At 35.7% G+C, this 23,822-nt stretch overlaps 1 protein-coding gene across 8 annotated transcripts in view; it reads left to right on the forward strand.

Moving 5' to 3' along the window:
- Positions 1-23,822, forward strand: part of CACNA2D1 (calcium voltage-gated channel auxiliary subunit alpha2delta 1) — a 485,973-nt gene that overhangs the window by 242,887 nt on the left and 219,264 nt on the right. For all 8 annotated transcript variants that reach the window (XM_087861132.1, XM_087861133.1, XM_087861134.1 and 5 more), the window contains exon 4: positions 14,953-15,012. In XM_087861132.1, the coding sequence (XP_087717258.1) occupies positions 14,953-15,012 (60 nt within the window). The remainder of the gene's footprint in view (positions 1-14,952; positions 15,013-23,822) is intronic.

A 23,822-nucleotide genomic window follows, 5' to 3' on the forward strand; every position in this document is an offset into this window, starting at 1 on the left:
AAGGAGGAATCAGGAATGGCATTTTTTTTTCAGATTTGTAGTGGATGATGTTTCTGATATTTAAAAACCTAGTAAATTGAATTTTTTACCAATGCGATTGACTGATTTACACATCATAATGATTTTCCAAAGCCTAAGAGGAAAAATTATACAAGTGGAGAGGGAGCACGTGGTACACATTTTTATCCACTACAGCATGTGATACGTTCACTCCCAACGTATTAACAAAAATGAGGGGGAAAAATTGTTTCCTTAGCAACATTAGCAAAACAGAAAATTTGCCTACTGTCTAAGATCACGTTTTTTTTTTTTAAACCCACCCACTCACCAAATTGGAAGCCTGTGAGAATTAATTAAACTCAAAGATAAATTATTTAAAAGTGAAAAGAGATTAAGATAACATGGCAGGAATGATAAATTGTTTACAACCAGTCAAAGCATAGCCTGAGGTAAAGGAAACACATCTCCTTTGATAGAATAAGAATCAAAGGAGGGAGGGTTGGGGGTGGAGGAGAGCTGGGGACGGCAAATCATTATGGTAAAATTAAAAGGGGGGAAGGTGGCTGAAGGAGGTATAATCTGACAGGATCTGGGCTGCGCTGCAGTATACTCAGACCATAGCGATGGGTACCTGTTTGATTATAACCTTCAGTGAAAAAAGGAGCTCCCCCTGTTCCCCTTCCTGATGATTCATAATAGCTAATGTTGACAAAGATATCACTGCTGTCTTTGCTTTGCAAAAATCATGAAATCCCTAAACAATTCTGTGACATGGGTATTATTATTTCTGTTTTACAGATGAAGGACAGAAGTGCAGAGAAACTAAATAATTTGTCCCATATTTTCAAAATCAATACATATTATATGGTTTCCTGAATTCTTTTTGAACAGCATTGCACAAAATTTTCATTCAAAATGAAAACTAATTTCAGCATTATATTCAGACCAGCCAAGGGAGCGCTTTATGTAATATTTTTTGTTACCATGTAATATTAAGATGTTACTGCATTTACTGGTAATTAGAACACATGTGTAGTAGCTGCCCCGGTCAGTTGTCTGTTCAAAGGGCAGTGGAAGGTAGTGGATGTCTGTCTGTGAATTGACTTGGAAAGTTAATAAATCAAAACTGTTTCAAGACTAACTATGGCAAGGAAAATATAGTGGTAAACACTTTAGGGATTATAAAATGTTGAAAGGTAAATTACATATGCAAAAAGAAATGATCCTTTACTACGAGGATAAACCTTTTAAGTTAGTTTCCACCAAAAGATAGCAAAATAAATTTGGTAAAAAAAATTTTTTTTTTTTTTGAAGGAGAGAGAGAGAGAGTGCGTGTGCATGCACACAAGAGCAAGTGAAGGGGCAGAGGGAGAGAGAAAATCTTAAGCAGGCTCCATGCTCAGTGTGGATCCCACCTCCAGAATCAATTTCAGGATCCTGAGATTATGACCTGAACCCAAATCAAGATTCAGATGCTTAACTGACCAAGCCACCCAGGTGCCCCAATTTGGTAAATTTTTATCTGCCTTTCCTGTTAATCTTTTTTTTTTTCTCACTTTGTTACTTCATATATAAACTTATATGAATGAGTATAAGAAACTAATGATAAATTATATGGTTTTTTTGTTGTATGTGTTTATTTGTATGCTTGCCTCTAGTCACGCTCTTTGAAGAGCTCAAGTCTTTAGATTGACTTTCTGTTTTTCCTTAAGAACAAACAAAAAAAGGTAGAAATAAACTACCAAAAAATTATTTTCAAAGGCACTTTTCATTTGGTATACATTTTTTATTATATCAGTTTGCATCATTTCAACTAAGTTGTATCTTTGCTATTTTCATAAACTAATGAAATCCACATGAACTTGGATACATATCTAGATTTAAAGGAAGGTGGAGCCTCACACACAGCATCTGACAGTGAAAACTGGCTTTTCCAGATCTTTTTCCTTCTGTTTATTTATTTATTTATTTAAAAAAATTCTTAAAGTAATCTCTACACCCAATGTGGGGCTTGCAACCCTGAGATCAAGAGTTCCTGCTCCACCAACCGAACCAACCAGCCACCCCCTTTTCCTTCTTTTAAAGTGGTTGTTCTTTTAGATTACCTGATACCTACAAAGATTTGAGTATTTTCTTATTACTATATTGATTTTCCCCTTTCTACCTTGTGTAAACTTTTGTGCTTTATGCTTTATTTGACAATCAACGTATCAAGAATTTTTAAGGTTTTACTTATTTGTGAGAGAGAGACAGAAAGACAGCACAAACAGGGAGAGTGGCAGGCAGAGGGAGAAGCAAACTCCCCGCTGAGCAAGGAGCCTGATGTGGGGCTTGATCCCAGGACCCTGAGATCACAACCTGAGCTGAAGGCAGATGCTTAACCAACTGCGTCACCCAGGCATCCCGACAATCAACATATTAAAAACAAAATGAAATCCTGCAACCTACACGTGCCTGTAAATTTAAGTAGTGGGCTCCCAAGACTGAAACAAGTTTGAGTCTACAAAGTATCCTGTATCCAAGAGTGGAAGAAAGGGAGGGAAGGAGGGACAGTGGAAAGAGGGAAGGAAAGAATTATAAAGACTATAATACAAAGTACTGTGTTTCAATAATATATTTCAAAGAAGAAATATAAGAAGATAAAATTATAGAAAGTTGTAAAATTCAATTTTATCAGTGCCTGTTATTTATTTCCAGGACATTTGCTTGAGGATTCAATAACATTTCTGCAGTTTCTGTGTACATTTAGTATTGCATTTGTAACATTATGCATTTGTTTTATAAATTTTGTCAAAAAGGCAGAAATCATTTTCCTTGCTATGATTTTGTTTTGAAATTAATGTTAATTGTCTCCAAGTTCATAAACTATGTTAGTCAGTAAAAGTAAGCCTCTAAGTTATGATTAACCTACTGAAGTGGTATGCATCCAGTCAGGGACTTCTGTCTTACCTGTTCATCTCCAGTAAGTCTGACTCACCAGGTTTATTTGTCAAAAAAGGGACTTTAGAACACCTAGTTTATAGGTTTGTGTCCCACAGCTGTAAGAGCTTGACGTTAAGATAATACAAACTTCTACTTGAGCAATGCTATGAATTTTTATTTTAGAGCAGTGCTTCTCAAACTTCAGTGTACATTGGACCCACCAGGAGATCTTGTTAAATCCTGATTGCTAGGACCCACACGAGAGTTTCTAATTCCATAGGCCTAGGGTGGGATCTAAGAATTTGTTTAACCAGTTCCCAGGTGATGTTGCCCCCCTTGTCTGGGCCCACTTTGAGAAGCACTGTTCTAGAGACACCAAGACTTTGAAGCCGAGTGAAAATGCATGCTCTGTAAAGAACGGAGGATAAAATAAATATGACATCGGTTAAATGCTGGTGAGAGTTGGAAGGTGTGGAGATGGATCAGTGACCACTTTTATGGAAGCAGATACAACCAGATGGGGTGGGTCAAGAAACGTAAAAAGGTCTGAGATTTTTATTCTTCTTGCAAGCTAACAAGCTAACTTACCACAATGTCAGGGATTAAGAGACTCCCTTGAGTCAGACACAGTGGCCTTGATGACTCCCAGCACAGAGGACTGCATGGGCTCCATGTTCACATGAGTTACTCCTGGCCCTTAAGTCCAATGGGGGCCATGCTGGGTAGCCCAAATGGACACTGCATATGCTCTGAGTTTGTTTTACAGCTGAGGAAGCCTGGCTTGGGAGACCCCAATCTTTTAAAGGGAGCCTGCCAGCAAACCTGTCTAACTTTTGCCCTGCATTTTCCTGAGCAACAAATAAATCTGTTTTCCACCCTGTAGGGAAGGACTCCCTCTGTCTTCCAAGGCTGTTTGCTATGCAAATGTTCTAGGAAAGATACTCTAGAGCAGAGACTCTTCTTTCCTCTCTTTACATGACATGCAGAAACATGACAGACCTATGGGGAATTGTCTCCCAACATGGTGATTGGAAGTAGGACAAATTCAGAGGGAACTGTCAAAACACTTCTGATATTTGTAGTCTCCGCAAAGTTATGCCTTGTTAATGACTTTCTTTATTCCAGAAAGAATTTAAGCTGGATTTTTTTCACCCCGAAGTGGTAAAATGTGTATAATATTTCTTGCTGATAACAACTTCAAGATTTTCAGCTTATTAACTTTATAATTTCAGTCACTTAACTACTTTGTACTTCAGTTTTTAATAGGTAGTAGCTTCCATTTATATTGAGGACTTTACAGTCACCCTTACAATATAACATAAGTGCTACTGTAATCCTTATTTTATAGTTTAGAAAATTGAGGTAACAAGGTGTTATTTAATTTACTGTTGGTCACATGCCTACCAAGTGGTAGAGCTATTTTCACCGTACTGAGATCTTCTGTTGTCAGTAGTGAAAAATAAATGCTAGATATGTAATTGTGAGGTCACCTAGGGGTGTAAAATGACCAAATTAGGATGACTTAGGTTTGGTATTTGATATATTTATAAGGCAGTTTGTTGGTAGGCACAAGGTTACCATGATGTATTCAACAGAATTCAGTTCTCAGCTGAAGAGATGTTGGTATTACTGAGTATGTGATTTCCTCATGTAAGTGACTTGATATTGTAGCTTGACTGTGTGAGGCTGTGGAGCAGATTATCAGCAGGAATAGGACTAGACTAGTTTTAGAAACTGTCTTGTCATTGCTGTTTTTCTTTCCCTCTGGAGCACTGATCCAATTCTCTTCCTTCTCCACACTGATTCTTTCTTGGTTTCTGAGTCTGCATTGGTGATCAACATTCAGAGAATAAGGCAACTGATTACAGATTAATTCTAGAATCCCAGAGTGCAATCACATGGACTACCCTGGGTCCCTACGATATCCACAGCCAAATTCTAATATTTTTAAGAATTAAGTGACTGTGAATTAATCCATCAATTTTTGAAATTAGGTAGTGATGTACTAGTCTAGAAAGATGATTGTCATGTAGGAAGACAACTTCTGTGGCCTCTCAAAGTATCATGATAATGAATGATGATAATTTAGTGAACCTAGTTTTAAGTCTTAAAGCAACTGAGGTAAAAACCTCGAAAGTACTTGGAAATGATTATTCCCACATTTTCACACACATTTAATTGAGTGCCTACTCTTGCTACACAGTGTGTGAGATGTTGGAGGTGGACAGATGTGAAAGAAGTGCATCCTCCACTTAGTGAACTCACATTAGTGGTCTGTTGGGAGAGAGAGAGGCAGGGAGGTGAGTACGGCATTGTGTGGCGGCTAATCAAGGGTTATTTTTGTTGATTTCCATTAAATTATGCTTCTATTTAGAACAGCATTTCTCTGAGAGTAATTAAATCCATATGTCTAAGGTAGCTAAAAATGTTACCCTCTAGAAGAGGGTTTTCAAGGTTTAGTCCCAGGAAAAGGTGTACTGTATTAAACATGTAGATTTCTGGTAGTGACACCACGTATAGAAATCAGAATCATTGGATGGTGGTGGGATTTTGAGTGGGTTTGTATGAGGTATGTTGAGCAAGCCGTTCTGGTGATTTTTTGCAGGTATCATTGTGGAGAGCTGATATAGAAATTAATTCAGTCAAACACTTTATTGTGCTGTAGAGCCAAAAAAACGGGGGGAGGTAATGATAATTACCAGTTGTGTATTATTTACTTTCACTACTACTCAAAGGAGTTTTGCTGTTCCTACCAGATGACATCTCCTTTACCCTGATTTCTGTGTTCTAAGAGTCTGCCAATTTATTTGGAGCTAATTACATCTCCGAAGATTAGACTTGAAGCTTTGTGGTTAATTTCAAAAGCGTTTTCTGAATATGGCAGATCCAGACTGAAGCCTATACAACATGATCCAGAAGCCATGTTCCAAAAGATTTATTTTTCCCTGGACCCACTAATAGAAGAATAAATGATGTCTGGCTTGATTTCAACAGCTTTTATTTATATGCTCTGCATATATTATTCTCCCTTAAAGCTTGCACTTGAAAGAGAAATAGTGTTTGTATTATGAAACTTATTTCACATAACCTGGAATCAAATCAATTGTAGGAAAATGATAGGCTATCAAAAAGAATCTGTAGCCTTACTTGCATCTTATACAGTATAAGATTTATATGTGATTTGGCTTAATATAATCACAAATTAATGTTCTATTAATTTTCATAATTCCTTTATGTCATAATTCCAGTATTTACAGAAGTCTTTAAATATTTGAATAGATATAAATAATAAGACTACGTAATTTATTCTACTTGGTCAGTTTATTTATGAATAATTTTAGTCAAAGTATATTTTAAAAGTTACATGTTATGTAACCTGTTCTGTTTCTCTTAATAAACAATAGTCAAGATGGCAAACTCCTTTTTTTCTCCTCCGTAAACTCAAGTAGATGGACCTGTGCTAAGCTATTTTATTAAGGTCTGTTAGAATTTTTCAGATCATTGATATATATTTTTCTAAATTAAAATAGGATTTTATTAAAAATAAATTTTTTGTGTCTTGGAATCAATTTGAGATTGCTCTGCTAGAAAAGCAAAAGTGAGTTTGAAAAAAGAAAGATAATGATTATAATTATGTGCTCATGTTTCATGGCATTAAACAAAAGCAGAAAGTCTACAAAAGCATATTTTAAGCAAGCATAAGTAAAACATAAAAACAACATTTAGTTATCTTTTTTTTTTAAGATTTTATTTATTAGAGAGAGTGAGCAAGCAAGAGAGATAGAACGTGCAAGGCCGTGGGGAGAAGCAGAGGGAAGGGGCGAAGCAGACTCCCTGCTGAGCAGGAAGCCTGAGTTGGGACTGGACACCAGGACCCTGGGATCATGACCTGGCAGAAGGCAGATGCTAAGCGACTGAGCCACCCAGGCGCCCCAGCATTTAGTTACCTTTGTAAATGTGGGCTTGGTAACCGATAGCTCCAGAGTGAGAGGGAACTGACGTGTTTTTTGATAAGTAGTTTTGCTTCAGGGTTGATTTAGTTCTTTCGAGCTGCATGTGTAATGCCTGTGCAGAAGGAATAATGGTCCCTTGATAGAAGGAATGAGTATGTTCTGATGATGAAGATGCATTAAGTGCGTAGAGGTTTGGTGCTAAAAAATGGTCTTAGAAATAGCTCCAGCTTTGTTTCTCTGAGCGTTCTTCTCCCCTCTAGGCATTATCTTTACTTTCCAAAACCCTCAGTAAACCATTTCTCAAAACTCATTGGCATTAATTGATTCTCATTTTCAGTGTAAACCATCACTTGTAAGGGTAATGGGTTTCTCCTTAGACAAATCACCCCCACCCTCACCCCTTGAAGCAGGTGGAGTTTCTCTTTGGCATTCAACCTGCGTGCAACCTATTAATTAGAAAGAAGAATCAACAGTGTCATCAACATCATATAACATTTATGTTTTTAAAAAAAAAATACACGTCAAAAAGTGCCGAAGGATGCAGACCAGTTCGTTATAGAGATTGCTCTGGGTAGGGAAATTGGTCAAGGAAAGAGGAGAACTTCAAGGTTACTGGTAATACTCTACTTTGTATATAAAAAGTTTTAAAGGAAACATAAACAAAAAGAGATAAAGGTGAATTCTGAGTAATGGATTTTAGACTATGGTTTTTCTATGCTTTGCAGTATTTTTATCTCCCCCCAGGATCAAACAAATAAAAAGACCTGTGACTAACAAGTGTCAGTGGCTAGCAGTATGCACTCTTTTTAGAATCTTTCCTGTTCTTTAATTTTGAGGTATTTCCATCTTTGATAAAAGTGCTACTTTATGATACAATGAAATATTACTCAGCCATCATAAAGTAGTGCTTTTATCAAAGATGGAAATACCTCAAAATCAAAGAACAGGAAAGATTCTAAAAAGAGTACATACTGCTAGCCACTGACACTTGTTAGTCACAGGTCTTTTTATTTGTTTGACTGGAGGAGATAATGCTAAGTGGAATAAGTCAAGCAGAGAAAGACAGTTATCATATGGTTTCACTCATTATGGAAGTAGGAAGAAGTAGGAAGATCAGTAGGAGAAGAAAGGGAAGAAGAAAGGGGGGTAAACAGAAGGGGGAATGAACCATGAGAGACTATGGACTCTGGGAAACAAACTGAGGGCTTTGGGGTGGGGGGGAATGGGATAGGCTGGTGATGGGTATTCAGGAGGGCACGTATTGCATGGTGCACTGGGTGTTATACGCAACTAATGAATCATGGAACTTTACATCAAAAACCAGTGATGTACTGTATGGAGACTAACATAATATAATAAAAAATATTATTATAAAAAAAATAAAATAATCCATAAAAAAAGCACTACTTTAAAAAATGTGTTCTCCATGTGGCGAATTCCACAGACATAAAGTAAAATTAACAAAGCGTGTATTCTGTAACCATTAGGAAAGCATCTGTCAAACCCTGATCCCATGATCTATTTATGTGTGTTTGTGTGTATGTGTGTGTGTTTGTATATGGGCTGGTTTTATATATGATACGTGGATGTGTATAAATACCCTTTAGAAGCAGGGACTATGTCCTATATTTTTATTCCCTCAACACTTCCATTATAGCAAGTGTTTAGTAAGTATTTATTGAATACAAGTAAACATACTCTATACTTGTTATCCTATATATATTTTCCTCCCAGTCAGGATGTGTATCTACGTAGTGATCATGGTTATTGTGTTGATGTATGCTTCATAACTCATCCTGGCTAGCCTATTCAAATTTTATAACTTTTAAATCTCAAATCCCAGTTTCCAACCTGACTTCTTCAGCGAAAAGATCTTTTTCAAAGTACCAATGTTTCTTTATAGAAATGTTTTTAAATAATATGTAAGTATAGTAGATGTGATTTTAAGAAAAACATATAAAGCAATTTGTCTACATGTTAAAATTTTCATAGTGGTATCTTTGTTCACCAGAATATAGTGAGTTGCTCGAAAGCTTTGATAGAATTCTGCTGGGCATATGTATTCATGCCAATTTAAATAACAATTGTTTATGCATTGTTTTATGTGAATTAAAAAAGAAACACTGTGTTGTTTCCCATTATTTGGTTAAAGATATTGAAAAGAGAAATGTATTTTTTACCTTTTAGATGGAACACTGTTTTAGATATGCAAGTGTGGTGTTGTCTACTTGAGGTCTTCATTACTTCCTTTCAGCATAAAGAATGCTAAAGAAATGTTACACCTGACTCTCTTTTTTTAATATTTCAGGAAATAAGGTGAGAAAGCAGAGCATTAATGATCTGCTCTCCTTTCTCATTCTGTTTATGGTAAAAATAAATTAGAATAAAATTGAGCTCATTTTATTGTCTACTGTGTTAAATATCCCTTGAATTGCTTTTGGACCACCATGTGGTTCTAAGGCAAGAGCTTTTATCTAGGGCGAAATACAATGAAAATGTAGGGACCATTAAGATGCTTACTTTCAGGGGCGCCTAGGTGGCTCAGTCGTTAAGCGTCTACGTTCTGCTCAGGTCATGATCCCAGGGTCCTGGGATTGAGCCCCACATCGGGCTCCCTGCTCAGCTGGGAGTCTGCTTCTTCCTCTCCCACTTCCCCTGCTTGTGTTCCCTCTCTCGCTGGCTGTCTCTCTCTCTCTGTCGAATAAATAAATAAAATCTTAAAAAAAAAAAAAAAAAGATGCTTACTTTCATTTCACTCATATATGTCCATGTTGAAGTGGTCATCGGTGATTATAGTTCTAACATAGGCTATTCTATGAAGTTACGTTTCTAAGATTCAAAAAGAAGCAAACTTTATTGAGTTTATAATGTGCTAGATATTTAGCACAGAAATAGAAAATATAAAGGTCGACGTTATTCTTAGATGCTGAAAAATGTTAAGTCCATTGCCTGAAATCCCGTAGTTAGTGAATAGCAGCACCAGAATTGGAAACCAGATCTGTTTGATTGAAAAGTGCGTGCCCATTATAATATTATACCTCCAAAGTAATTGCTTGTACTTGTAGGAACAAGCATAGAAGTCTGTTCATTCACCCAAGCCTGCTATTTTTAGAAGGTATTGTTAGACCATTCAAATGATTATCCTGATTCTTTTGATATGTTAAAAACATTCCATGAAGATAAGCAAAACTCATTAGAGTAATTAAAAAATTGTGAACATAGGCATAACACAATAAATGGCTAATCCTTATTGGGTGTTAACTATTTGTACATTAATTACATTAACGTGCATATTTTACTTAGTCTATTGTGTATATCTATTACCTCTTTATTAGAAAGAAAAACCTTGACATACACTAGCTAAAGAAATTGTTTTGAATTAGAGATGTTTCTTTGAATGACGTTTCTAAGCCATTCTTTTTTTTTTTTTTTTTTTTTTATTTATTTCACAGAGAGAGAGACAGCCAGCGAGGGAGGGAACACAAGCAGGGGGAGTGGGAGAGGAAGAGGCAGGCTCCCAGCGGAGGAGCCTGATGCGGGGCTCGATCCCATAAAGCCAGGATCACGCCCTGAGCCAAAGGCAGACGCTTAAGGACTGAGCCACCCAGGCGCCCCTAAGCCATTCTTGATATTAGCATGAGTATTGACATTATTGGAGTCTAACTGAACTGTCAGATGATCTCTGAAGGTTTCCTTTGAAAGCTATTAAAAGAAAATTCTTTATAATTGAATATTTCAGAAAACTTTTATTTTTCATCTGCAGTTAACAGTCGACGAAGCATATAACATACAGATTTAGAAAATAGTCTATAGCCAAGAAAATATATTTAGGTATTGTTAAAGAGAATGATAGAATTATTTCAGTATTCCCTATATAATTATACTGCTTTTATTAGACTTTCATATCACCTGACAGAATTCAGTGCTAGTGGAAGAGATAAGGAAAGTGAAGGTTGAGAATGAATAGACAAAAAGTGAAGGTTGAGAATGAATAGACCTTCAGGGGAGTTGATCTTTCTCTGATCTGATAAACTTCTCCTGTTCTCTATTTGTTTCTTTTTTCTTCATCTTCTTCTTCTTTTTTTTTTCTTACAGATCACTGCATACTAAAAGCTTTTTCTTTGATGAGCAGTGTTCTCTCAGGATCTGAGGGCAAGACCTATATAAAAACAGTTTCCTAGCTGACATGTAATTTTTTGTGTGTGTGCTTTGTTTTTTGTCTTCAGCGGTTTCTAAAAATTTGCTATGAAATTTTCTGTTAGCCTGAAACAGCTTGCTACCAGTGTTTCTGGTTTTGGTACTATTATATATACCTTGTATATTCTCTGACTGTCTGGTGATGTTAATATTTTTAATGGGCTTAATGGAGACTAAAGTTTGGTCTTGTATGAGCACATGCTTTGGAGTCAGAAAGCTTTAAGTTCATTTTGTTGAACATACGAGTCCTCAAAATAGTCTTGAAATGATTTTCTGTTTTAAATGCTTAAACCAATAAGTAGGTAGGGATGTATATATTATTAATACATCCATGACGGTGTATATATGCTTATCATTCTATACCCAAGGAATTTTCATATACACATATGCTGTTTTGTTTATGATAAAGCCATTTAATGAATCTATCTGGCTTATCTCAATAAGAGCAGATTTGTTTCCATCTTCTCTCATAGGTTATTTATGCTGAGTTGAGTCTTTTGTATCTGTCTGTACTTGATCTGGTTTTAATGTTTGATACTAGATTAAACTGCACTATAAATTAAATGAGAAAAAACACACTTTCCTTATTCTGAATTAGGTTATTGTTACAGGATATACTTATGTAGCCAGTTCTGGCTACAAGAGCCATAACTGTAGTTAAATACTGAGCAAATGTGCACATTTAATTAGGTAAGAATTTTATCAGTCTTAACACACTTTGCCCGTGGCATTTAACAGTAGATCATCGGCTTTAAAAATAAAATGTCGCTTGACCAGAATAGAAGTTAATTAAGGACTTGAAGTGTCCAGAAGACGTGTCAGTTTTCTGTAAGTCGTGGATAGCTGTCTTTTGCCACAAGAAAGAGCACCATCATCAACTATGTGTATTAGTCCCCAAGACAGACCCCTTACGTGTCAGGTTCAGTCTTATGCTTTATCATGAAATTTACTAGACAAAAAAATACGTCATTAATTTTTGCATAAACAAAGTAGTGTGTTTTCTTGATTATTTATAGATTTCTAAGCTGGGGATAGAAAATTTAGCAACTTTTGAGCTTCAAACCAACCTTTTAAAAATACCCTTTTTTTTCTTATACATAACTACATGTCTTTAAGTTTCTAAAACTATTCTAGAATTTTGTAATAAATGGCATTCCTTCATAAAATAAGTGTTTAAAAATTTTATATATATATATAGTGTTCCCTCTCTCTTATTAAATATATATATAGGCAATAAGGAAATAAAGCTGATTTGGTCTCTTCTCCTGGGAGACTTGTCTTTTAGAAGTTTGCTGCCATTGTTCATCCCTTTTTAATTTTTTTTCTAGAAATAACTAACTGTGATGATTACTGTCATTATGGCTTATTAAACATGGATTATGTTCGTATCATAAGCCATGTGATTCTGGGTCATATCAATTAAGTTGTACTTTCTTATGCTTTCCAGAGTAGAGAACAATGTGGTAGTTAGAGCTGGAGCTTTGAAAAGCATGTATGGCTCTGTGGGTGAGGATGTCCCCCAGTGCGTTTTGTTTGTGGGGATGGCATCCTCCTTGTGTGTGTTGTGCAAGGAAAAATCTTAACATTCCTCTCCAAGACATAAAGACATTTTAAAGTTCTAATATTTCTTAGTCGAAAAAATTATTTAACTTATGTAAGTTTTACCCAGTATTTTGTTTCAATTCTCAAAATGTTTAAGTTTATTATTCATCCTATACATATGAATATTTAGCTGTTGTTGTGTTGCCTATTAAAAATGAAGACTTGTTTTCTGAATTTTGTCAAGAATATGCCTTCTGGTTTATTTTCTCATTTTGTCTTTTCTTTCTCTATCTTCCCATCCTGAAGTTTTCCTACAAAGATGTTGCTTCCTTTTCCACTTAATTTTTATTCACTTTAGACTACATTTTCACACTGAATTAAAATTTTCAAAAGTATTGTGTTGCAATATTACTGAAAGGCATACACTTTTCCCTCGGTTTTTTTGTTTAGCTCTTTGTTTTTGTTAGGGATAGAGAGCCTCTTTTGGTTACTCTACCTGGTCTTATTTCTCACATTTAAAATGTCTCCTCCTCCTCTTCTTCTTTTTCTTCTTCTTTTTTTTTTTTTTTTTTTTTTGAGAGAATCTTAAGCAGGCTCCAAACTCAGTGTGGAGCCTGATGTGGGGCTTGATCTCACAATGCTGAGGCCATGACCTGAGCCGGAATCAAGAGTTGGACACTTAACTGACTGAGCCAGCCAGGCACCCCTAGTAGCTCTTCTTTTAATCCATGTTTGCCTAGTGGCTGATAAACTGAAACCGTTGTCATTTTAAGCACACTGGAGAATTTTTCTTTTAAATTCATCTGAGGAATTCTTAACTTTAGATCTCCCATTTGGCAGTATTTTGTAGTCATCAGTAATACCTACTTAATAGTTTAGTAAGTGAACAGATCATAGTATTAAGTAACGGCATCATAATCAGTAACGAATATAAAAACTGGCACGAAGATAGGTTCCCGTTGTCTAGTACAGTCTGGACTTCTTCGGAAGAGTGCTCACTGAAGTATAGTTCACAGTGAAAGATCACAGTGAAAGATCAAAGCATGAACCAGTAATCCACTACAAGATTTATACTTTTCTAAAACCTAACCTATTTATTTCTGTCTCTTAAAAATGAATTTAATATTTATATTTATTATATTTACTGTTATATTCTTCCTACTTCTGCCACTGTCCTCTAGCTGTGTTGGGGGTAGGCCTCCGCTGAACTTCCATTGAGCCGTCTTCTCAAAGGGGCATGGAATGCAGATGGAATCATAATGATCTAAGTTAGATAGCTCCCATCTGCATTCCTGACTGCCTACCAGGCACTGTTGTAAGCACTTCACGTTAAATCACTCATTTAATCCTTTCAACCATCCACAAGGCCTACTTTGATATTACTCACCTGAGAAAACAGAAGAGATTTAACTTTTCCCAGGTTTGCACAGCTAGTATGCAGCAGGGTTGGTATTTCAATCCAGGCAGTCTGGTTTCAGACCCGTGTTTATCCACTGTCTTGTAAAAACTTATCACACGCACAGTCTGACAGTAACTCTGAGACATACAAAGAGAAAAATCTGAAAACTATTAGAGAAAGAAAAAATAGAGATTATCTATAAAATGTGACTAGCAGACTGACAACAGACGTTTTATCTCCAACTGACCTGAACGGAATAACGTTTTAGAAGTGCTACAGGAAAAGTCAGGCTAGAATTCTCGAACTACGTTAACATACAAGAGCAAGTATGAAATAAGGCCTTTTTCAGATGTGCAGATTGTGACAGTTTGGTACTCATAGATTTTCTGTGAAAGAACTAATAAGAATGTACTTCAGCAAGAAGGAAATTACTACATTTTTATGGCTTTTGGTTAAAAAAAAAAAAACCCTCAATATGCTATTAAGAAGGTGCCTAGGATAGTGCTTAGCATGTATTGATTGGTCTCTCAGTATCATTTCCTTTCCGCTTATATAGAAACATATGCTATGAAGGTATTTACTAAAAACAGGGTTCTACCAAGATGAATATACTCTACTTATTAAAGCTTTCTCTGAAACTGAAATGTTAATCATTGAAAGAAAGTACTCATGGTGTCCACATCTTCTGATGACGGCAGAGCTAGTAAACCATGATATTCAGGAATAGTAGGTTATTTATATTAGGTAAGAGTAAATGCACATATGTCAACTTTAGTAGGGTAGGTTACTAAATGATTGAGAGCTTATGAATCATAAATAAGGAGTTTCTTTTGCTTTTTATGTCCTTATAATTGATTTGAAAACCTCAGTGCTTTATGTATTCACAAGTATATATTCATGTGGTCATTTGAATTCTAAGATATAATGTTTCCTTTTCAGCGCTTGGCTTTGGAAGCAGAGAAGGTTCAAGCAGCCCACCAGTGGAGAGAGGATTTTGCGGTAAGGACCCTTTTTAACCAACTTTAATTAGTGACGTTTTGTGCTTGATCATTATGATTACGTTAACATTTTTTAGTGATAGAATCTTAACATGTTATATGAGCAAAACTCGGCTATATTTTGTTAATTTAAAAAATTTGCTTTTGGGTAATCAGGGCCAATAAGTTAGTCAAATGTTCTTGCTTGTGTTCCATATTCAAACAAGTCTTTTGAAATGTTCTCCTATAATCAAAGTTATTTATAAAATTAATTACATTAAAATGGAATTACATTATAATATCTGAATCACCATCGTAGATATTGGGGATACACTAGTTGAAAAACAAGTTGCATTTAACAACTTGGGAGTTTATAAGAGGTGATATGCATATTACAATCACCTTGGTGTGGTGTGCAATGTGATTGAAATAAGAATGAATGTATTAAACTTTCTAAAATTTAATTTGCTCCGCTTTAGCTAGAAACAATCTTTTTTTTACTGTGGCCTACTTTTAGAAGTTCCAGCTGATACTAGCTTTTCCATATATATTTTTGGTAAACTTGTGCCCTAAGAATTACTAAGCTAATTATACAAATAGCAAAAATTCTCCTCATAATGAATTTTGTCTGTTTATCTCTCTTTCTCTCCATCCATCCATCCTCTCTTATCTATCATCTGTCTTTCCTTCTTTGCATCTGTGTGTCCATCCATCTACCCATCCATCTTCTTTTTTCTATCTCTATATCGTGTATCCATTCCTATATCTATTCATACATCTGTCAGTGTATCCAGTCTTTCAGCTTATCAATCAATTGATCAATCAATCTTACATCTAGGGACACCGTGGAGAAGTTTGCCCTTAAGAGTTAAAATATTTATCTTCTATGTTTGTATTATTTTATTTATAGTGAAAATCTCTGTAGTTTATGAGCATAGAAAAATTCCATATTACTAATTTTGGGGATGTTTAAAATAGAATTAGAGTGTGAGTAACAGCTTGGTACTATTAAATTGGTTTTAAATGTTTTGTAAAAAGTCTCAGATTTGAAGGTAAGAAAGTTGTGCTTCAAAGAATATAAAATTGAGGCTTAGGAATTAGCACTTTTACTTTGTGTTAGCATGATTATGTTATACATCAAAGGAAAATACACTACATGATATATCATTCACTTATATGATGATGGTTAGTCGTCCATGCTTCATGTTTCTGATGTTATTTATTTTTACTATCTTTTCCACAAATTTATATTTCTTAGACCAATACTTAGTCTACCAGCTAGAGACTCTATTTGACTATTGTCAGTTTGCTTGTTTCTTTTACTCATTTGGTCATATTGCCTGAGTTGTTGGTGTCATGTGGGTACCGGCTTAGTCCATAGTTGTTTGTCATAAGTAGGTTAAGAAAGATCAATTTGTCATCCGTAATATATAGAGAAAAAAACTGGTGACTGAGAAGCATAAGTTTGAGTCTTGTGGGGAAATTGTAAGCTTATCCAATGAAGGGAGTTACAATATTGTAGTTTCTTTGAGATGAAAGGAACACAAACTTGAGTTTTTTGTTGTTGTTTCTCAAATAGACAAAAAGCAGCCAAACTAATTTGTCCAAATAAATATCCTTTTGATTCATTAATATTAAATGGAAATTGCTCTTTTCTCCCATCTCAGAGGTGGCATAGTAAAAGCAGTATAAACACATACTGGGTATAAAGCTAGACCCTCTCTTCTGCTTAGTGTCGGGATAGTACAATTAGTGTTGTTTTAGTTAAAATTTTGAATAATTCTTAGAACTCAAGAAATCACTAAGTTCACACAGATCAGCTTTTGTAATATATAGATTCCGTTGCTGTTCATAAACTTTTCTTTGTGTTAAGGGAATTTGGTAATATTTCTCATAGTCTCTTATTAGTTATATGTCTCTTTCAGTTTCCAAAGGAGAAACAATGTGGTCAAATAAAGTGGCACGCAGCGATATCGTAATGCCATTTATATCATTGGTGTTGTTTTATTTAATTATTTTGGTATAACTTTCTGGTTGTAAGGGTTTCTTTTCCAGATGCGTTGTAAACCCCTTGATATTGTAAAATCATTAACACTAAATTAACATTTTGGCAATGACTATTTCTCCTTGCAGAAGTAATGGGCAAACCTTGTCCATGACGCAAAAGCTCTCGATGTGTGTTGGCCATGACCACATTTACTGTGTCCGAGCCATCATCAGTTGTAAGGCACCCTATCATTTATGTATTGCTAAGAAAGAAAAAAAGAAGCCAATTAAATTATGATGCATCAGCAATTTTAAGATGCATTCTGATGTGTCAGATGTCAAAATATGAAAAAGCTTACCTTGAAATGTAACCCCTGTTCTCTGCTCTCTCGGTACCTGTGCCCACCGACTAGCACTGCTAGGATCAGTCACGCAAGAGGACACATTGGTCCCACCATGACACAGAAGCCATTACTAAATCTAACCCAGTTAAATAGAAAGTAAATGGTTTTCTCAGTAAGTGTTAGGAGTTCTTAGCAAATAGTGACCACCATGTAAGAGAGTTCTTGGACAAATTCCGTTCTTAATTTCCCCCTAGATTACCTCACAATTTATTTAGGACGTATGAACATATTGATTGACATCAAAAAGGATTGTTAAAGGGAAAACAAGTTAGTTCACTTTAGAGCTCTGTCAACTCATTTCCTGAGTACCTTCCTTGAAGGATTGTAAACAATGTGCACAGAACACATAGCTGTCCCAGTTTACGCACTGAGAATTGATATTTTCTGTCTCTTACCATGCCAGCCATACCTAGTCTTCACAAAAGTCCTTCCTATTTCAAGAGCCCTTTGAAATATCGAAAGTTACTCTATGTTTGAAGAACAGAATGTAAATGCAGATTGCCTAAACTCAGGTATTGCAAAAATAAGACACACTTTCCTTTTTCCTTTTCTTCCCCATGATAAACCAGATGATGCGTTAATGCATGTTATGTAGCAAGGGTAAACAAATCCTTCAAAGCCATAAAACAAATCAAACTTTAATTTGTGGCTAGAAACTAGAAATCATCAACATTGAATCTCCTCTTATTTAGGAGACCACCCAAAATAATTGCAAATTTTATCAGTACTTTAGCCAAACATTTAAAAATGTTTAATTTGAAGGTACATGCTACCATAATTCAAAAGGTCCTCTTTTTAAACTTTATAATCCTTTTATCTTTTAAGATATTTAACTGTTTGTATCAGTGTGATAGTTCTTTAATGCCACCCGTTAATAATTTAACAGTAGGATGATTTAGAAGGCAGAAATCTTTTCCTAAAAGATACGTTATTATGTCCCAAAGATACAATATTCTGATTCTTCCCTCCAGTATAAGTAGGCAAAATTCATTCATATTACTTAGGCAAAATGTTGATTAACATTTCCTATGCTTTAGCATAGCAAAATTCCAGAAACAGCAAGAACAAAAGGCAAAGCACTAAAATGCTGAAAATGTTGGCAACAAGCGAAGGCCCATGTAATTCACACTCTCCCTCAGCGCCACTCAGTTCCCAATTGAATGTACAATTGAGCTAACAAAGGGCATATACTCTAAATGGATTAAGATTTATGCAGTCATGCATTTACAAGTTCAAACCAATATTTGTAAATAAGCTGTATCTACCAGCTGCCTTTCAGGTCTCCACGCACCTTATAGGTGTTAAAGGTGACATTTCGTGTCACTTATGATGGACAAATTATTAAGGGCAGGTGGGAAAAGAAAAAAGAGCTTAGCAAACTAATTGTTCTGCATGCAATAATTGCTGTTATTTCTACCCAACAGATCTTTTCCAATTGCATTTGAAATCTCATTTGATTACATTGCAATGGTTGGTTAACTTAAGCAATTTTGTTTCTAACTAAGCCTGCGATATTAATTGTACTTACACATGTATAAACATAAGGGGTGCCTAATTTGTATTTTAATAAGTAGGATCTTTATGTATGGCTTATTAGCATCAGTTTGTTACTGTGCAGACTGAGTACAGACGTCTAGAAATTGGCCAGTAAATAAAACATTTGAGGAGCCTTTTTTAGCTTCAGCTTTACAGAGAAACCAAATTAGAAGGTGAAAAATTTTCTAGTGAAGTTGAATGTTATTGAGTGTCAATCATGCTAACTTGGTTCTAATTTAGCGTTATTTTTGTATCTTTAAAAAAATCACTGTGCTCAAATTGCATTTTGAAATGTTACTTTAAAAGGTTTGTTTATAAGAGTTAAATTAATAGGTATTGGTGTTATGTATTTAATTACTTCGTCTCTCTTATTCATTTCATGGAAATGCATCTCTTCTGTTGATTGAGGCACAAACAATTGTGAATATGTGAACTGTAAAAACATACTATATTTTGGTTACATTGTATCAAGATAAACGTCGTTCTAAGTTATAAATTGGTGTAGGTTCTGCATGTGGCAGAGCTGTTTTCAGGGATAAAAACTGGGGGAGTGGCGTGCTATATTAGTGAATAAATGAATGAATTTAGTAGATTACCAAAGCGATTTTAGGCTCTGGATGGATTTAGTTGTTTTTTGTTTTTGTTTTTCTTTTTAAAAATTTCTTCCTTTGGTAGAATTGCCCTGTTGGGAAAAAAAAACACATTTTAATATATTTTTGCTACATGTCTTTCATTTTTTTTTACTACTCTTTTCTTTTAAGAGTCTTGTCAATCTATTCTCATTATGAAGATAGATGAAAAGGAGCCACAGTGCAAAACTGATTTCCCCCCAAATTCTGGAAAACCAGTTTCATGGGAAAGAGGCGTATTTGTGACTCTCCATTTAGCATAAATGGCGTACCATTGTCTTCCCCTGTCTTACTTTCCTAAATTTTCTATTGCAACATCTCTCCAGTAGCTATTATCATTCTCATATTCTGAGCCTGAAACAGAGTGAACTACTTGACGTTTCTCTGCATTATTTCTTTATTTCATCTTCAGACTTTTTGATGATGTCTGCCTAGAAGTCTCCCCCTGCCTCTCCAATTTCTTCTTGATTTTGATCCCCTAATCTTGGATTTGTTGTCCTCATTCCCAGTATGTATTCCTATTCAAATATGTACCCACTACATTATTTTCCTTTTTCTACTTTCTTCCAGTACTAAAATGTAAACTTCCTGAGGGTAAGAACTGTGACTGGTGTGCTGCTAAGAAAATTGTCACCTAGTATGCAATACATAACACAGTAGCCTTTCTGTAATTTTTTAAATTAAAAAATAATTACTTGAAGTTTTGAGATATCTATTTTTACTCTAAACATTATGGTCAGTTATACTGGAGATATAATGAAAAATGTATTTGAACAGCACTTTTTATGTCTAAATATATTTGCCTACAGCCGTGGCACAGTTACAGAACGCTGGGTTTGGAATTATGCAAATCTGATTCAAATTTTGTCTTTGCCGCGAACTTGCAATACAATTTTCAGAAAATAATAGCCTTTTGAATATCACTTTCTTTATATAAAAACTCTTGGTTTTATATTCTCTACCAGTATGATTATTTCTGTTAGTTGCTCAGTAATCGTCTCTCTGTGCTTATAGCCTTGTCTCTCTACCAAGGAAGATATTTTCCAGCAACCTCATGATCTGTCCATGTGTTCACCAGCGGGTTGACAGAGGTCCATGAATGGCTGTTCCCTAGTCCAGAGGGCATCTGCTAGCTCCCATGGCTGTTGCTTTCTATTTGCCATCATTGGTCCAATGGAAGAATATGGTTCCGCTCAGGTGGTTGTCACCTGTTGCATCGCAGGCTCCAAAGCCCTTGAGCTTGAGGCAGAGTGTGCTCTCTGCAGAAATAGGGTGAATGACTCTATTTCCAACCGCGGGGGGGGGGGGGTTGTTTAGACACCTAGATAAATAATATTTACACTGTTTTAAAAAGAAAAAACTTATGCAAACATCCATTAAACCAAATATCAAATTTTAAACTTTTGTGAGAAGAACAGAACATGATATCCACTCTCTTAACAAAGTTTAATCCAATCCAGTGTTGCTGACTACAGGTACGATGTGTAGCGGATCTCAGTGCTTATTTATCTTGATTACCTGAAATGTTATGCCTGTTAATTCATAACTTGCCATTTCTCCCTGCCCTGAACCCCTGTTGACCACGATTCCAGGCTTTAATTTTATTAATTTGACTATTTTAGATACTTCAGGCAAGTGGAATCATACAGTACTTGTCTTTCTGTGTCTGGCTTATTTCACTCAGCATAACATCCTCCAGGTCCATCCATGCTATTGTATTGCCAAATTCCCTACTTTTTAAGGCTGAATGATAGCATATGTGCCACATACACCACATTTTCTTTGTCCATTCCTCTGTTGATGGACATTTGGGTTGTTTTCACATCTTAGCTCCTGTGAATAAGCGTACAATGAAAATGGGAGTGTTAGTATCTTTGAGATCCTGATTTTAATTCTTTTGGATATATACCCACAAGTGGGATTGTTGGGTCATATGTACTTCTTTGAGTTTTCTTGAGTCCTCTTCATATCCTCTTGTGTAGCGGCTGCACCATTTTGCATTTCCACCAACAGTATGCAAGGATTCCAGTTTCTCCACATCTTTGCCAACGCTTGTTGTCTAATAAAGACTTAAAGATAAGATCTGAAACTGTAGGACTCCTAGACTGAAACATCGAGGAAAAGCTTCATGACATGGTTTTTGGCAATGATTTCATAGATACGGCACCAAAAGCTCAGGCAACAAAAATTAAGAAGTGAGACTATACAAAACAGAAGAAGCTTCATAGCAAAGGGAACAATCAGTAGAATGAAAGGTAACCTGCAGAATGCGAGAAAACATTTGTGACCATATATCTGGTAAGGGATTGATCTTGAACATACAGGAGGAACTCCTACAACCCAACAGCAAAAATTCCAACCCTACAGGTATTTAATCACCGGGGTTCTGAAGCTAGTTCTCATATTCCCTGTGTCACAAAGTTCCTGAAGAAAAGATTGATTCATTGTTTATTTAATACTTCTCTTCATGAGAGCAGAAACATCTGTCTTTAGGAGTCTTTGAGGAGACGTATTTCTTACTCTATCCTCCTCTTCCTCAATTATCCCTTTGAACTCTTGTCTATGTATTTCTCCTTGAGGAAGCAATCAGTTGACCTCCAGCAGATGAGTGAATGAAAACAGATTCCTGATAATTTTCCAGCTCCTAACCTTTATTATCACAGTGCAGGTTCAGCATAGAGGACCCTATTGCTACATTACATTCTAACTCCAAAAACCTGTTGGAGATTAAATGAGATGGTTTATATAAATGTGCTTAACACTTTGGAAGGTCTTCAAAAATGATCATTTTAGTAGAGGAGACACTAACTCCTTCTAGATTTATTTCTTCCAAAAAGTTGGCATATTGTTTTTTAATCATTAAGTGCAGCTGATTATGCCTTTTGAAGAAGGAAAATGTTCATTGCCCATCCGTAATAGGCGCTAGATGAATACTTAGTCAACTGACTTAAATTCTGTTTACCTTATATTTCATATAGATAGTACGACTGCGTTCATGTAGATTGACTGCATTTGGCAGTGACATGAGGGTATGGAGGGCAACAAAATTAAGTCTTTAATTATTATTGATGTTTGTCTTTATATTTGTATGAAGTTCTGGTTTACTTGGTGCCTAAAACAGCCCTGGTACACCTTTTTGTAACTAAAAAAAAGGGGGGGTATCTGAATGAATCTTTAGAGGGTATGAAACTAATGCATATATTTATTTACTGTAGATCCTTGTGGACTGGGGCCCCAGGGCAGTAACTCTATTCCCAGAGATAATTTTAATCTTGAGAATTACATCAGATGCTGTAATAATTTCAATTTAGTGGAATTAGGGTTGTGTTAACAACTTTGCTCATATTGCTATCAGAAAGAAAATGTTTCAGGACTTGAAGAGAGCTTTCTTCCTAAAGGCTTAACACTATGGTGAAACCTTGGAGGTTTAAAATAAAGAAGCAGATTTTGAGGAATAGGCAATTTATGTAGGTCTTGGGGTTCTGTCACTAATAGGATACATTTTGACTTTGGAAGCTGGCTGGGATAGCTGACCGTGGTGAGGACTTAGGGTTTAGCATACTGGTTTACCTGAAGGGATATTACGTATCCAGAATGTAGAAAAGCTGCTCAAACAGGGGTTTGGGTGATGTTGAGAGTGGGTATTGCCCCCAAAGGCTTAATAGAAAAAAAAAACTTTAAGTAGACTGAAGAAAGTTTTGAGATTTCTCTGATTTAAACCTGAGAGGTTTAAAAAAAATGGAAAGAGGGGCGCCTGGGTGGCACAGTGGTTAAGCGTCTGCCTTCGGCTCAGGGCGTGATCCTGGCATTATGGGATCGAGCCCCACATCAGACTCCTCCACTATGAGCCTGCTTCTTCCTCTCCCACTCCCCCTGCTTGTGTTCCCTCTCTTGCTGGCTGTCTCTATCTCTGTCGAATAAATAAATAAAATCTTTAAAAAAAAATGGAAAGAAAACCTAGTTATATTCATCTGCAAGTTTCAAAAATTATGTAACAAAGACTTTAGTACTGGATTTGAATACATATGAGAAAAATGCTATGGGAATTTGGGGGAATGACCGACTCTCACCATCCGTGCAAATGGCCACTTTCTTTAAAGCTTATGCCTTTTGTCATCAGACTTTCCAAAACAGTCTGTCAGTGGGTTTATTCATCATGCTATCCTCTCTCTAATTAATTAACATTTTTTCTTTTACTTTCTTATCAACATACAAACTTGCTCCAGTATCTTCTATCATTAAAATATATGTGTGTGTGTGTGTGTGTGTGTGTGTGT

This window comes from Ursus americanus, chromosome 3 (genome assembly GCF_024610735.1).
Source record: "Ursus americanus isolate L20-20 chromosome 3, mUrsAme1.1.p, whole genome shotgun sequence".
Classification (NCBI taxonomy): Eukaryota; Metazoa; Chordata; class Mammalia; order Carnivora; family Ursidae; genus Ursus; species Ursus americanus.